At 58.6% G+C, this 16527-nt stretch overlaps 1 protein-coding gene across 2 annotated transcripts in view; it reads left to right on the forward strand.

The window, feature by feature from the left end:
* The window catches only part of OPCML (opioid binding protein/cell adhesion molecule like), a 332104-nt gene that overhangs the window by 157556 nt on the left and 158021 nt on the right, over positions 1–16527 (forward strand). The window contains exon 3 of one of the 2 annotated variants that reach the window (XM_080568131.1): positions 7153–14783. The exons of the other annotated variant lie outside the window; for it this stretch is intronic. Within the exon in view, the coding sequence (XP_080424257.1) occupies positions 7153–8036 (884 nt within the window). The 3' untranslated portion in view covers positions 8037–14783. Of the gene's footprint in view, positions 1–7152; positions 14784–16527 lie in introns of those variants that run through there. 2 annotated transcript variants of the gene reach the window in all.

Here is a 16527-nt window from a genome sequence, read left to right on the forward strand (position 1 = left end):
TTAGAGCTTGGTGGAGCCTGTAGCTTGGGGCTGCGGCAATCCCGACCGTGGGGAAGGCAAAAGCTGGTTGTTGTCGGCGTCTTTATCCCTTCCTTGCGCTGCCTCCCTGGCTGGTGAGGTCCGTGCTTGAACCCACTGCTCGTGATGGGTGGCGGGGTCTGCGGCACGTGGAGGGTCGCCGACACGCCGTGACGCTGGCAGGGACGGAGGGAGGACAGATTTCTGTCTGTCTGCAACGTGCTGCCCGCGCTGAATGGTACAGGGGCGGGGATGGCTTGGAGGAGGACAGGAGCCTTTGGAGAGCTGTCCTTTGTCTCTTCTGTGCGCTTCCACCCGTGGTGAGATAGCCACTTCAGTGCCACGTGCGCCCAGAGGTGGTCACCGTGCTGCGGGTGGGATAAAAGCAAAATTCTGCCGCTATCGCAGCAAGGGTCAGAGCGGGGCCGGTGCTCTGAGCCCATTGCTCAGCCTCGCCCTTTGCTGAGGCTCCAGAAGCCAACGCAACGTCTCTGCCTATGGCCGGGGAGTCCCGGAGGGCCATGAGATCTTGTGCGTGTGTTTATTCTGGGGGCTATTGAATATTTAATGCGCCTAAATTAGTGCTGCGAGGAGCTCCCAGGCAGCGGTTCCCCCGGCGGCTGCTAAATGGGACCCGGGGCCGCTCAGCAGCCGCCGGGAGAAATCGCTGCAAAGCTGCCGTTGATGGGAAAGCCGATATCATCCCCGCGCCTCAGCAGCGGTCCATTAGCAATTTGCTGCTGTAATAAAAGGCTGCGGCACGGGCAGAGGCCACGGGGCGAGGAGAGGCGCAGGCGGCGCCCTGCCTCCCGCGGGTCAATCCGAGCCCGCTTTATCCTTCGCCCCCGGGCAGCTTCGTGCCCGAGTGGAAGCGGTTTGGGCGCAAGGGGGAGGTCAGGGGGGTCATTTTGGGGGGCCGGGAGTGAGGGCAGGCAGGCTGCTCGCTTGCTGCGGGAGGAGGGATGGGTTTCACCAGACTTCCACGAAGTTTTGGGACGGACAAAGCGGGCACGCGGCCGCCTGGCGAAGCCCTGCTGTTTGTGGGGGTGGCGGGTTTTAATTCCCGGCATCAGCTGTGAGCGACGATGAACTTCTTAGGCTCAGCAGGACCCGACTCGGAGTCTCGCGCTGCAGGCAGCGATGCAAAGTGCGGGCTGCGAGTGCAATCACACAGCGCTTGAAATCGCCCGGAGAGGCAGAGTTAGCACCCCTGGCAGCGTGGGGCGGTGTGGCTGCTTTGTGTCCGGATAAAAGAGCGACCTGTGCCTGCGGGCCCCTTCCCAGGCAGCTGGGGTGGGGATATTATTCATATCTGCCCTGGGAAGGTGAGACGAGGTGTGCGTTTTCTCAGATAAAGCGGGTCAGGCTGCTTTGTGGCCGGGCTGTGCCTTTTTGTCCCAGGGATGCTGTGGCGGCTGTGCCGGCCCCGGCCCCAGCCCTGCTGCTGGGCAGGAGCCGCCTGGGTGGGATGTGCCCTCGTCTCCCCCAGCCTTTTGTTGTTTTTTTTTTTTTTTTACCATATAAAATAGCTGTGGTTTGATGTGCTCAGGGAAGCCAGCGTGGAAGGGATGCCGCCCTCCAGCCGTGAGGATCAGCGCGCTGCGCTGCGCTGTCGCGGGCACAGCAGCCTCCACCCGAGGAGTTTTTCCTTAACCTAATTTATCGCCAGTTAGCGCAAGCTTCTAATCAATGACGTGACGAAAGAAACAACAACGAGGCACTAAAGCAAGCGCCTTTCCTCCCCCTTCCGGGGCTGCAGTCCCGCGGGTGCACGCGGTGGGCGCGAGCAGGGAACCTGGCCGGGCGCGAAGGGTGCTGCAACCTCCCCGCGGTGACGTCCCGCTGCCTGAGGTGCAGAGGTGGCTGCTCCCCGTGGGCTCCGGCGACCGGAGGGGATACAGGGAGCAGTGTGGAGTTAGCCGAGATGAGTTCGGACTGCGGCAATAGCAAAGCAGAGTCTTAATTTTGGGGGGCAAATGCTGGGGGCTGCTTGGCTGGAGTGCCCGGGTCACTCCTCCCGCTGCATCGCCGAGCCTGCGGGAGCGCGGGGAGCTCTCTGCACGAGCACGGGGAGCTCTCTGCGGCAGCTCCAGGCTGGTGTACACCCGTGGAGGATGCGGCTCTCACCACCACGGGCTGGGGAGGTTGGGAAAGGCAGCGGGCGAGGGGTGCCGGCGGCGCGAGCGTCCCCTGACAAGCTGTTTGAAGCCGAGCTGATCAGAGGAGGTGACGGCCCCGCCACATCTGGGAACAGTTTCCGTGTCTTCCTTGCTTGACAGGAGGAGTTTTGAGTCCTTTAATATTTGATGCGTTCTGCCTTCTGCAATGTTTGGCTTCTGCGTTATGGGTTTTGGCTTTTATTTTTTTTATTTTTTTTCTTCCCTCTAACCTGCGCCACTGCCTGCTTGCAGCGGGCATGGCAGCTCTCCGCGGGGGTCAGGGACAGGGGCAGCGCGGTGACCTGTGACGTGCCGGGAGCTCTGCCTGGCCGGTGAGGTTCCTGCTGCTTCTCCCCGTCCTCCTCCAGCCACCACCCTTCTGGCTGGAGCTAGGTGGCCGTGTCCTTCCCGTGTGCAGGGGGGATAAAGGGACCCCACTGCCTGCGTGCCCGAGCACCAGGCTGCAGGTGGCCCCGCGCTGTGTGTGCTCAGGGGGCTCCCAGCGGGTGCAGCCCCCTCTGGGTGCCCACCCTGGGGAAGCGAGGGGCTGAGCGAGCTCCGGCTGCGCCACAAGTCCCCTGGCTCCTTGCCTTTACGGGGGAAAAATGGATGTCGTGCTGTTGCACGAGGTGACAACGGGGTGACAGCGCACAAGGTGACACAGGGTGCCCTCGCTGTCCCCCGGGCAGAGCTGGCATCGGGGATGTTGCCACTCAGAGGCTGGCACTTGAAAAACCTCCTGCGTGACCGGGGTGCTAACGAGGCTTTCCGTCCTCCTCCCGTGCCCGGTCCCCTCCCGGTGGCACCGCGGTGTCACGCTGCGTGGAAGGGGCGAGGTGACCTCCTGGGAAGCCGCTTCACATCCTCCTTCCCCAGCCAGGCCCCTGCTCCCGCAGGACGGTGCCCTTCTGGCGGCTCTGTGGGAGCGTTTCCAGCAGCTGGGCGCCCCTGGGCTCGGCGCTGCAGCTGTGCCAGGCGCAGAAGTGACACCTGCAGCACGCCGTGCTCCTCCCCGGTCCGGCAGCATCCGCCGCTGCAGATGGGCAAAGCTCCCACCTGGAGAGCAAATCTGCCCGCAGCTGGGACTTGTTCTGCTCCCCCGCCAGCTGCCTTCCCTCTCCTGGCACAGCCCTGCAGAGGGAAATGTTTGTGCGACTCGAGACGCTGAGCTGCAGCTGTCTGGGAGAGAGGAGAGGGCAGGCAGAGTGCGTGCTGAAGTCGTTCCGGGAGCTTTAGGGAGCCTGCGTGAAGAGCAAGCATCACGTTCTCCGGCTTTTTCAGCGTAAATCGTGCGTGGCTTGACGAGCCTCTGCCAGCTCCTTGCAGGCAGGACAGGGTGCCCAGGGCTGCTGTGCTTTTCGGATGGGGATTTGGAGTAGGACTGAGCTGGGAACGTGGTCCCAAGAGGGGCTCTGCTCAGCAGCATCTTTCCCAGAGCCAAACCCGGTGATGAGGAGCGAGCGACGTGCCAGGCTGCATGCTGGCAGGGCGAGCTTGCCTCCATACAAAGGCTTCCTCTCTTTGACATAAATTTAAGTGGGTGCCGCAATTACTGCGGGCTCTGACATCTGAAACGAGCGGAGCCACCCTTGCTGTAATTCACTGCCAGTCTGATTACAAGGCAGAGCAGGGAGAAGTCAAATTATCAAACGAAGCAGAAGGAGAAGGAGAGAAGTCATGCCTTGCCTCGTGGGACAGAGCCCCTTCCGTGCTCAAGTGATGTTCGGGCTCGGGTCCGGCACTTCGGGCATTGCAGGGCGGTGGGGCTCGTGCAGGATTTGGAGCTGTGGGTGCCAGCTTCAGACAGCCCAAAGCAGAGGGAGTCAAGGACACGCACTAGCAGGCAGTTGCATGGGCAAATTACTTAAAAAACTGCTTCTGGAGAAGCAGGGCTTGCAGGAAGCACGTGGGGCTGGACGGAGATGGCCGTCGGTGGCGCCAGGTCAGGCGCACGCCCCCTGCTCTGGGCGCACCAGGCGCGACGTGCCCGAGCTGTGCCCAAAGACACCAGATAACCCAAATCCAGCTATGTGAAGTCTCTGCTAGCATCTCCCATGGGATTTTCCTGGGATCAGGGCACCGATTCTGCCCCCCTGCCCCGCTGGGAAGAGCGGGGCCACCACTGAACCTTCCTTCTCGCCTGCTGCGTCCCCCCCTCGCCCCCTGCGCGCTCACCGGAGCCGTGCGGGGAGCAGCACCGAGCCCTGGGCATCCGTCGCTCCTCTTCTTTCCTCTCTCTCCTCCTTTTTCTCCTCCCAAGGTGCATTTCTACATCTGTTAGACATGGCAGCGTTCCAGCTCGGTTAATTACATTCTGCTTACCTGAATTCCCCGTGTAATTCCAGCTGGAGAGCGTTATTCTTCGCTGGCTGGCCTTAAAGAAACACGGGCGGCGGAGGGGCTTCGAGACCCCTCTGCTCCCGGGTGGGAAAGTGCATTTCGGGCTGCTTTCCTGGAGCTTTCCGCATGGGGGAAGCCGGGTGGTCGTGGCAAAAGGTTTCAGGCCCAGCGTGGTGCCTGTTCGCTCGCTGCTTGGCTCTGGGACGGATCCAGGTCCATCTGTCCCTGCGAGCAGCCGGCCAGGGCCACGGTGAGCGCAGCCCTCCTGAGCAGCCCTGGGAGCTGCGGGCGTCGCAGGAGGTGAATGAATGCGCTCCAGAGCTCCTCTGATGGCTGAGTGGACGAGATAATGCGATACTTTTTTTTTCTTATTGGCCCAACAGATGAGTTATTAAAGCACGCGCCTTCAAGCAGCGCCCGTGAGCTGCACGGACACAATAGAGCGAGGGTTTCGTTACTTGGTGGGGCGCTGCTGGATCACGGGCTGCTGAAAGGAGCTCGGGGCTGATCTCGTGCACCGGTTGTCGTTCTGCATTGCCAGCCGGCCGGGCGCTTTGTCCTGCACCAGCTCGGCACCTCTCCGGTGTATCGTCAGCAAAAGGGAACGGTTTCACGAGTGTCGTGTCGGATGATGAAGTTATCAAGGTCCACGCTTACTTTGCTTGGGTTCTGGGCCAGCCCCGGTTCAGGCGTTGTTGGAGGCAGTGGGTGTGATTTTTTTTAGCAAAAACATTCATCCACTGCGTGCTGGATGGGACAGCCACGAGTCCCGATGTCCCCAGAAGAAGAGGAGCTGAGGAGGCACTGGAGGCCCTCTCTCCATCACCGCGATGGCCCCTTTGAGGCAGCCAGGCGGGGGTCAAGGCAGAGGAAGGATTCCCGGAGCCCCCACAGCAGCACCCCTCAGCCCAGGGCGAAGCCTGGAGCCTGCTCACCGTGGCCACAGGCAGGGCTGAGCTCCAGGAGCACCCCTGATGGCCTCGCGGAGAGCCCGCAAGCAGCCTCCTGCCTTCCAGGGCATCTCCTGTGCGCCCGCCTGGAGCGGTGGCGCCGAGCACATCTCCCTTCCTGCCCTAATCCCCCCCAGGATGGGCAGGGATGGCAAAGCTTCATCTGCCTACGTGCACGGCTCGCAGAGCCCCTCGCTGAGCCCCTGCTGTCCTCCAGCTCGGTCAATCCCTGGGCGAGCTCAAAGCCACCCCGTGGCACCTGCCTGCTCCCCTGCGAACCCCTCTCGGCTGCCCGCAAGCACCAGGCTCTGCATTCCTGCTCCAAAGCAGCAGCTCTTCCCTCCAACTGTTTTTTTTTTTTGCACTCCCTCTGGAAGCCGATGTAATCTCCCTCCTTATTGACACTCGCTGCGGATCTTTATTGAGAACGCTGCCCGGGGGCGATGCCGACAGGTCGGGAGCTGGGCCCGGGCCTTGCCGGAGCCCTGTTATTTGATGCTGGGATCGCTGCCTGCTCTCGGGCTGCCTGGGAGCAGTGTCCTGTGCTGGGACCGCGAGGTGGGACCTCAGCAGGGATCCTCAGGGATGCAAATTGCTGGATTTGAGGGATTAGGGGCTTCTGAGCTATTCCTTGCTCTGGCATCCCAACCTGTGAAGAGCAAAGGCTCAGGGAAGCTCCTGTTATCCCCCCAGCCAGCTCTCCCCAGCCTGGGGTTCAGGGCTGCTGGCGATGGGGAGGATTTGATATTCAAGGCGCAGGGTCAGGAAAGCATCATCTGGAAGGTGTCAGTCCAATCTCACCGGCCTTTGTGGCTTTATTTATCTGAAATCCCGCAGAGCCATCCTTCACTGCAGCTTCTATCGAAATCCATCTGATTGTGGTGTGGGTTTTGCAAGGTGTTTTTTCCTTAAAGCCCCAGTCCCCGCGCGCCGGCGATTGCTCAGGAATCCCGGGCTGTGTCCTGCGTGTAATCAGCAAGGGGCCTCACGGGGGTCTCGGGGTGCCGGAGGGCAAAGGGGGAGAGCAGCTGAGGTACCTGGGGGGGTCGTGGGTGCGCTGAGCCCTGCGTGGCAGATTTTGGGAGGCACCTGGGCACTGACCACGGTGCAGTTCCCCCTTTCGGGCGGCGCTGTGAGCAGCATCAGGATGTGACGAGGTGGCTTGTGCTGAGGAGTGGGTGTCGTGGTGGGGCTGCGGCAAAGGGGCTTGGCTCAGAAGACGCTCGGACATCCTGAGGGGGGGATCATGCCTGGCACCGAGCTGCCCTGAATGCAGCACGAGTTGCGGAAGGGATGGGGGGACTGAGGACCCTCTGGAGGTGATGCTGAGCTTTCGGAATGAGAAGAATCCACGCTTCCAGGCAGGTTGTGCCGGCGGGGTTTATTTCCTGAAAGCAGCTGGCTTCTGTGCCACCGAGGTCGTTCGTGAGATGCTCGGAGCCAAGTCCCGGTTGTTGTGCAGGGTAATCGGCCAGGTGCCTGTGCTGAAAGTGGGCGTGAGCGGGGCCCAAACCTAACCCTGCAGCGGGAGCATCCTCCTCTCCCTGCCCTCCTTGTTTTAGCTCATAGCTGGGAGCTCAAGGGCAGCGTGACCCCTGCCCCCGAGCACCTGGGAGATCAGGACACGGTGTGCAAGCTGGAGACTGCCCAGGATCTCACATCTCCCTCTGGTTGTTGGGTTTTAGGCAGAGACGGGGCAGCTCCTGGAGGCGTTTGCAGGCCCTCGGCAGGTGAGGAGCGCTGCAGCCCGCGTGGGATGCTGCCCGCGGCCGCGCCAAGGAAGGAGGGTCGTGGAACAGCTCGGCGAGCTGGCCGGCCCTTCGGCATATGGCAGCGTTGTGCTTGGGTGCCTCGTTTTAAAGAATTATCAAAGAAGCCGTCCATCTGGGCCCCCCTCGCCGCTGCCGTGCGCGGTGGGGCGCTGAGCAGATGGTTTGCAACAAAACAGCTTCAGAGGAGGAAAGGGAAGGAGCCTTGTCCAAAGTGCCGCGTGCGGTGGCCGTGGCTGGAGCGCTGCCTCCTCCCGGCCCCTGGTGCCACCAGCAAAGGGCTCGTGCAGGGACATCTGCCCCGCGGGCTGCAGCAAGCAGGCTGGGCAGCTGCCCAGCGCCTTTTTCCTTGTGCTCGTGCCCCTGTAAAGCGCCTCACATCCGCGCCGTCAGGGTTTTGCTCACAAATACAGCCCCGGGGATCCGGCCGTGCCCTGCCCGTCCCTTTGCGCAGAGCTGTGCGAAGCAGCATGCCAATGCTGCTCGGCACAAACCTGCATCCTCCTGCCTCTGGAGGCATCTTTGAGGTGAGGAAGGTCGAGGAAGACACGCTGCAGCTCCCAGGGGAAGGTCCAGGCAGCTGCTTCGCTGTCCCGAAGTCTGCTTCGGTTTCGCTGCCGGCGTCATCATTTCCTTGCTCCCTCCTTCGCCTTGCAGGCAGTTCTCTAGAAAAGAAGCTTTGGGAGTACAGGATCCTGGGTCTGCAAAGAGCCCCGAAGCACAACACCGGGCAGGACCCTCTTCATTTTGCGGGGACACCCCGACATTCACACACGGCCACATTTTCCCTGTTTTGCTAGCTGTGGCGGGTTTGCAGCGTCACGGCTTGGGCCATTTACTCGGCACTGCGCTGAGCGCGCGATCGCTTTGCAGAAGTCAGCGCTGAGCAGGTTAGGGAAGGGCTGGTCTGCTTCTTGCCTTCCCTGAGCTTTCCCTCAAAATCCTTCATCCATCCAGTGGCTGACCCCGAGCTGTGACAAGCACACAGCTCTTGCCAATACAGCGGCGACTTGGTTTGAATAATATCTGACAATTACGTGCTGGGCCCCGGCACTATGCAATATTTATGCGCGCGCCTGGCCTGTAAAACAGTGATTATCTAAGAGGAGTAATTGTTTGCAATCTTACACTGGATTTCTTTTCTTCTTTGGCCTCGGAGACCCATACCAGTAATCAGTGGCACGCGTGCAGCTCTTCAGCTGCGCGCCAACGCCAGCCCGGCCATTAGCACAGCGGGGCACCGCGGCGCGGAGCGCGGCCCCGGGCTTTGTGCGGCGCTGGGGCTTCGGCGGCAGCACGGAGCTTTCCTTCCTTGCCTGGGGCTGCCTGAGAGCTGGGGATTAGGAGGCAAGGGGAGGTAAAGGGGGTCCGCTGATTCTTCCCTGCTCTCGCGAGTGAAGATGGGGCTTTGAAGCAGCGAAGAGCAAGGTCGTGGTGCCAGGAGCATCCCTGCCTCTCGCCGCCGTTCCCTCTTGGGTGCATGGTGCTGGCGGTGTGCTGGAGCGGGGCTGTGCCGCTCGCTGGTGGGGTGGTGAACGAAAACCAGCTGCCGCTCGGCTTTGCTTTTCTTTTCTTTCCCTCCCTGCCTCCTCTTCTTCCTCCAAGTGCTGGTTGCCGTCACCCCGGGCCGGGGAGAAGCCGGAGCTGCGGAGACAAATGGGTGCTGTCAGGCTGCAGGGCTGGGCTGGGAGGAGAGGGCAGCGAGCCAGCCTGCCCTGTGCTACACGGGGGGGCTGCAGGGATGCTGCTGCCTGGTGATGCACAGCACCAGCAGGGGTTGCTTGGGAGAAGTCTCTGTTTCGGGGAGAAAAGGAGCTTTGCCATGTATTTGGCTCTCTGCACCAGACAAAAGGGTTTTGCCACTTCCACTTCAGTCCAGACTCACAACAGCCTGGTTGCAGCTCACTGGGACCAGCAAAACTGAACCCGAATTTGGCCCAGAACGAATCCTAGGATAATTCCCCCAGGGGTGCTCGTGTCTGAGACGGAGGAAGGCTCCGAGGACCGGGAACCACGTCTCGGTTTGTCTCGCAGCCTGCAGAGACAACCGATGTGCCTGGTCAGCAGAAGAGGCGGCGAGGCCAGGCTTACTGCTGCCACAGCTTGTTAACATAAACTAATACAGGCTGCCGTGTTGGAGGCAGGGAGATAGGAGGGAGAAAAATGGGAAGCGTGCGCAGGAATAAGGACCCTGATAATGAACCTGGCAATGAGAATGCAAAGCAAAACAAAACAGGAAAAAATGCTTTTGTTGGAGAGCCCGGGGGTTCTGCCTGCTCTAGCTTCTGGCTGGTTTTCATCGCTGGGTTTCTCTGTGGCTGTCCCGCCTGGGATTTGGGTTTCCAGCAATCTGGGGTCCTCTGGGAGCTGTGGGAAGAGAGGAAAGTCCCATGCGGGGCCCTGCTGCCACCAACCTTGGTTGGGTGGCGATGCCCCATCATCGCAGCGGGGCTGCGAGCAGCTCCAGCTTTACAGACCAAAGCCGCCATGGCCTGGGCAGGCTCCTGCACCATTTCCAGCCCGTGCAGGGCCAGTTGCCTGTTGCAGAAGTAGAAAAGCTGGCGCTGAAATGGCTCCGGGCTCCGGCAGCAAAGAGCAGGGGCAGTTTGCAGGGCGCCCACCCTGGTGCCGCGGGACCCGGCTGTGCCGGAAGGCAGCGGCGGTTTTACGGAGTGCGCCTCCATGCCTAAAGGGTCCTGGCTTATCACAGGTCCCTCAGCCGGGGCCGATTCACCTGTTTTTATGGTGGTGACGGAAGAATCCAATCTGCAGCCTGTAGCCGGAAAGTTGGGAGCCACGCAAGGCCGGCTGGGGAGGAGAGCAGCCTTTATTGATGGGCTGGGCTCGCGCAGGTTGTGTGGGAGGAATCTTGTTAATGGGCCCCTTGGGCCATTGCCTCCCGACTCTGCCGTATCTCCTTATCTACCAGCCACAGCTCAGAGGGTTTCCCGGTTTATTTATTTATTTTTTTCCCTCCTCTCTTCTGGAATGAAAGCTGCTGCTTGCAAGGGCTCTGCAAAGCGCTGCAGGAGCGGCTGCTGCGGGGCTGAGCCTCCTCCGGCTGCTGTCCGTTTTCAGAGCCCTTTTGGGAGCTGCCCCACCTCCGGCATCGCCCTGTGCAATGCCGCGGGCTGCTGGAAAAGATTTTTGGGGTTTTGTGACGTGGCTGCCCGTTCCCTGACATCACAGAGCCTCGGCTCCAAGGTGAGCAGGGCGCTCCCTCTGGCTAGCAGCCCCTCCTGGTGCTGGTGCGGAGGGGCGGAAGGACGAGACCTTGCAGGAACCCTGCCGTGAGCTGGTGCTCGGCGCCGAAATTGTGATGGACAGCGGTGGCCGCGCTCCGAGGTCTGAATTCCCCACCTGTCACCGCGTCCAGCTTTCTGCTGGGCAAGGGGCTCTGCGTCGCCGAGTGCCTGCATCAGGCTCCAGCCTCCCGGCCGGGTTTTGATAATTAATTGATAGCTGGAAACGTCTGACAAACAGACAACGACCAGCAATCAAACCCGCTCACGCGGGCGTTAACATTTCATGGGCCTTTCGTGTTTGTTTGCTTTTAAATCACGAAACACTGTGATACATTTTTAATCGAAAGTGCTATTGGCTGTCTCCGTCACTATTTCAATAACTTTCTTGGTAAAAAAAAAAAAAAAAGGAGTTCAATACAGCAGCATAATGGGATCTTTTAGGAGGTGGCTGATAGGTTTCTGACAACCATTTTCATTTCTACAAAGGACGTTTTTGTCAGGGAGATATTTATTTAAAAACATGCTTATTTGAGGAAGCACGCGGCGCTCTCGGGATGCTCTTTGATGGCTCCGTGCGGCACCGCGCTAAGCGAGGGGCTGAGCAGGGGAGGAATTTGGGGGGGGGGAGGATGGCTCAGCCACGTCCTCCCCTCGTGCTCGTGATTTCTTTGCAATCCCGCATTGCAAGCGGCCTTCGGGTGCTCTCGGAGGGAAATCCTCCCTTGGCAGCCTAAAGCCCGGACTCGCACATGACTCTCTTATCTCGAAAGCTTAACTAAGGTGGTTTTTATTTTTTTTTCTCTCCTCCTTTCAAGGCAGGAGATGAAAGGCGTGTTTGCGTGTCTCCGTGTGTGTATGCAAGCGCGGTAAATAGTGGGTGGGGGATATTAATACCGGGCTAAAGCCGTCCCTGGCATGAAGCACGGGGAAGACATATGTTGCGACAACTTTCCTAAGGGGGTTCTGGCCAAGGTAGATACCAGGAGCTCCCCGGAGGGAAGAAGGAGGGAACGACAGCTCTTTTCTCTCCAAGACTGATGTAATTAAAGAGTTATAATGTCCTTTAACTTCCCTGCCCTTGGCACTGTTGTGCGCTGGCGAATTTATTTATTTATTTTTTTCAGCCCCGGTGAAGCTAATAGGCTTGGTGCCGGGAGGCAGGAGGCCCAAGATGCAGTTCAGCATTGCAAACGGGGGATATTATTCTCTTTCCCTCGGAGTGCGCCTCCATCCATCTTCCCTCCACGCCTGGCGCTGTGGCTGAGCGTGAGGTTAAAGCCCCCGTCCTTCCAGCTGTTGCTTAACGTGCCGAACCTTTAAGGGGAATCTTATTTTAACTTAATAGAGAAATAAGTTGTACATAATCCTTGCAATAAATTCCCCTCTGATCTGAAGGAGAATCTCGTGGGGTAATCCGTCCGCCCAGCCCAGCCCAGGTACCTGCAGATTTGTGGCTGCATGGCTTAAATAATAACACTAACAATAACGGCAGCAATAATATCCTTTGCTGCTGTCCTTGAGTGCCAAAGATGATGGAAAATGAAGTTGTAGATAGCGGGAGATGACAATGTAAGTATCCTCTACCCATCTTCCAGGTTATTAGCAGGTGTCAGTCACTGGAAGCAATCTAATCATTTCCAGACGCGTCCTCCTGCCCGTGTCTCCCAGCGTCTGCTGCGGTGCTGTGGCTGCAGCAAGCAAATGGTTTCTGTCGGCCTGGTTCCCGCGTCCGTGCAGACCCAGGGGGGAGATGTGTGTGGCCACATGGGGTCACTGGGTGCAGGGGTCCTGGCCTGTGACAGCGCTCCTGCTGGCACCCCAACTCGTGCACAGCACCCGTTGCTCCTCTCTTTCTCATTGTGGAGTTGCACCACCGCTGTTGGTGGTGTGCCACCCTTCATCCCTGCTTAATCGGAGCAAGGCGGTGATGGTGAGAGCATAGCGTTGGGCTGAGGGAGCGTTTCCCTACCCACATCCCCATTTGCACCACCCCTGTGCGCACAGCGGGCGTTTCACGACATCCTCCGGAGTAATTCTTTCTGGGAATCAGCACCTCGCTCCCTGTGCGTCAGCAACCGTCACACTTCTCAGGACCAGTCCTCAGCAGACCATGGGGCGGCCGTGCAATGACAACGACTGCTCGAAGGAGGGGACATCGGGGCGTGCAGCCGGGCAGAGGGATGGTGCGGGTGCTGCCGGTGCCCCCCGCGCCTTCCCCGCGGGGTCCGGCGGCTCTGCAGGACCGGGGACCTGCGCAGGTTCATTGTTTTCCAAGCAGGTGGTGCTCCGCGAGCTTAAAGTGAGCACCAGATGGGCAGAGATGATGAAAGAGGCATCGGCGTGAAAGGCTTCCCTCTAGGGTGTTAAATATTACATTCACCGAGTCCGCCGAACTGTTGAAACCAATAGAACTAATTAGGGAGCCGATGCCCGGGAAGGACGCGCCTCCGCTAACGGCTGAAAGAGATGCCAGATCATACAGCCCCCTGCCTTTGCATGTCTGGCTGTCTCGTGTGAACCTGGTGGGCAGGGCACGTGGCACGGTCAGTCATTTTGGGGACGGCACCAGAAAGCGTCCCCAGGGCCCTCCCTGCGGCGTGGGTGCGTCCGAGCCCGAGGGCTGGGAGGCGGAGGGGCAGCCGGCTCCGTGCAGCGGGGTTTGTTCCCTTCTCACCTGTTAAGCTGATGGAGGGGACCTCACTGCTGCTTGTGTGCCTTCGGAGAGCTGGCTGGGTCCTGTGCTCGTGCACAAGGTCCGTGAGGAGCTGCTGGGGGGGAGAGGAGGAGTGGGGCTTGCTGGGGCCACACGGGGCACGTCCTGGGGTGCTAACATCCCCGTCGTGTGGCTGCCACCCTGGTGGTACCGCAGCAAGAGCATACTCCTGTGTTCTGGTGGCAATTCAGGGTTTAGAAGCAGAAATACCCGGTGAGCCCATCAGCACAGGCTGTGCTCCACATACACGTGGGTTTTGACGGATTTGAGGTCTTAATGCCACCTCTCGCACCCTGCTCCCCGGGAGGACCTGAGCGGGGCACACGGGCAGCGCTGCACCCCACGGCCCCAAAGCTACTGGAGCCTTTCTCCAGGTGTGCCCGCTGCAGATGCTCCCACCACGGCACGCAGGAGGATCGTCTCGTCGTCGTGAGCAGGAATAAATCCATTACTGCGCCCTTGTCAGCCTGGGGTCCTATTCTCTTAATGGGCTTGTTAAGAGCGTGCACGCCAACAGCTGCCCTAAACGAGGGCAGAATTAGCCAAGCCAGCCCATACCATCTGTGGCCTCAGCCAGAGCTACTTCGTGTCTTTGTGCTCTAAGTGCCCCTCTGCCTCTCCCTCCCTGGCAGTCTTTGCGATGGAAATAATAATAATAATAAAAAAAAAAGGAATTAAGACAAGTAGGCAAACATAAAAATGAGTTGTTGCGTGGCGTCTGTGCAGATTCTGATCTCAATGTCAAGAGAGCATCGTTCCAGCCTAATGGCATCTCTTCGCGAAAGCACTCTGTAGCAGTCATAAATAAACATGCTGGCTGAAAGGCACGATAACAAAAAATGGAAACTGAGGCACCCGGGCTCTTTATTGTTGTGCAAACAAAGCATCTGTGATTAGTAAGAACAGGGGAGAGGAGAGAGGAAAAATAAAAGGCAGACGATTGTATTGCTGCCTTGTCCGTGTCAACAGGATCTGGCTGTGGTAGGTTGACAGGTTGTCTGGATAAATACTTTGGGGGCAGAACATGCATTTGTGATGGAACTTTCTTTTTACAGCCGAGATCAGGAGCTCCAGAGGTACTGTCAAGGACGGACGGAGCTCTATAAATCAGGACAGGCTTTTTTGTCTGTCTGAAAAGTCTTATCTCGGAGTTCGTCCAGGCAATTTTTTGAGGTCTCTCTAGCTTCCTCCCTTCTCCTTATCAGAGCGGCACAGCTTTAAATGCAGATAGATACCCTCTAATGGAAGCACAAGCCAGAGCCCTCACTCCTTGTAAGTGCCAGCTCGTAATTTAGTTGTGTGCCCTTTGGCACTGAGGCATCCATCAGTAAGAGCGGACCCAGCGTCCCCTCCGGACACGGTGGCAGCGGGGGCTCGGCCTTGGCACGGGGACACCCAGCTCATGTCCTCCCTTGCATAAGCAAGTCTGTAAAATGGGCTGGGATTATATTATTATTATTATTATTTATTTTTTTTCCATGCAGTGGTGTTGGGAGGATTAGGGAACGATAAGGAAATCCTGTATGTGCGGCAGCAGGGAGGAGATGGGCAGTGTTCCTCGCTGTCAGGCGGTTCCGTGAGCAGCCATTTCTCTGAATCCTCTAGGTTTGCTCTCGCTGTGCCTCTTTTTGTATGGAAACAAAACGTGATTTGTGAGCTCGGGAGGAGCGGCCAACTCCTGGCTGGCCGGGGGCTGCAAGGATGTCACGGGACTGAAACCAGAGCTTCCCGAGCGAGCGAGGATGAGGATGAACGGTGAGGCACAGCGGGCTGCTGCCGCTCCGAAGTTTCCTTGGGGCGGATCTGCTCAGCCGGCCGGCCAAACCCGAGCCCTACTCACACCTCACATCCCTCTGAAGTTCACCTGCCAGCTCCCGCGCTCCATCTCGCCGTCTCCTCTAATGAAGAGCGCGCCGCTAATGGCGACACTTCACCATTCCGGACAGCTCCTGCCGCTGCCGTGCCGCAGCTCCAGATTGTTAATTTCCCTTGCTTTCCCCCCAAATAGCATTTTGCCTTCTGGCTAAAGCAGCGTGTTGCATCAGCCCACCAGCTCCTCACCTGCGGACATGTGAAGCGGGTTTAATAGGTTTCTTCTCTTTGCCCCACTGGGCTGTGACCGGGAGGGAAGGCAGAGCCGCGTGAGCCGCTAATTGCTTTGGCCCTGCAACTCCCGAGCGATGAGAAAGATTAAAAGGGAAGGAAAACAGCTATTATATCTCTTTCTTGAAAAAACTTGCGGCATGAAAGGCTCATTAACATCATTAGTGTTTCATTAACCTCTAGCCAGACAAATAAGCTGGAGGTAATTTAACAGTAGAGGGAAAAGGAAGAAAATTAAAAATTACCCAGGTGTAGGTGACATTCTCCAGCTCACCTCCGCGGCGCGGTTGGGGAGGTGGCTGCAGCATCCCCGTGCCAGCCTGGGGCTTGGAGGGGAGCCAGGGCGCTGCCTGCTCCGCAGGGCCGGAGGTAATAATGAGCGGGGAGAGGCTTGGAGTGGGACAAAACGGAATTGGTGTGAACACGGCAACGCCTGAACATCTCGGAAAGGAGCACGGCTCCGCGCAACGCCAACTTCGGGAGATAAAAAAAGAGGGGGGGGAGAGAGACAACAACACCAAAAAGGAAATCAGTGGCTGCAAAGTGACTTAGTTTGAGGAGAATGCTCTCTCCCCTTGTTATTTTTTTTTTGCGGGGGTTTTATCTGACTTTTATTGCTCCCCCGGTTTGTGAGGTCCACCCCCGCCCCGCTCACCGAAAGCCCATATGCGTGTGTACACACAGCGATGTGTTTATGTACATGCAAACACACACTGCCTGCTGCTTTGTGCCAGCTTCGTGAGCCCAGTTGTAACTCAGCTCCGCTCTCTGTTGCCTTTCCTTTAGCGAGACCTTAAGGGAACGTTGTTGGTTCCTCCACGAAATCTGAAGTTGGACTGAAAGCATAAAGCAGTAGCAATGCTTTTTGCCATTTGTCGTTGCGCGCTCTGGTAGCTTCCAGAATTGCCTAATTAATCTGGGTCGCCCATAAACACGGTGAAGGCAGTTTCTGCCTCTCAGAGAGGAGACCCTACGGGATGTTACCCGCGGGGAGAGGTTTCTCCCCATTTGGCTGATCCCCAGTGGCAGAGAGACGGAGGGGACTTGTCCGAGGTCACCCGGAGGAGGCTGTGCTGGAGCTGAGCACTGAACGTGCTCCCGGCGGCTCTCCACCCCGTCTCTTCCCCTTGTCCTCCTGGCCCACAGACCACATCCAGCACGACCTTGCTCCTTCCCGTGCAAAGTTGGCCTGGCTGCAGTGGTGTGGGTTTGTGCCGTTAGGGCCAGCAG

Source organism: Anser brachyrhynchus (assembly GCF_964034855.1).
Source record: "Anser brachyrhynchus genome assembly, chromosome: 25".
NCBI lineage: Eukaryota > Metazoa > Chordata > Aves > Anseriformes > Anatidae > Anser > Anser brachyrhynchus.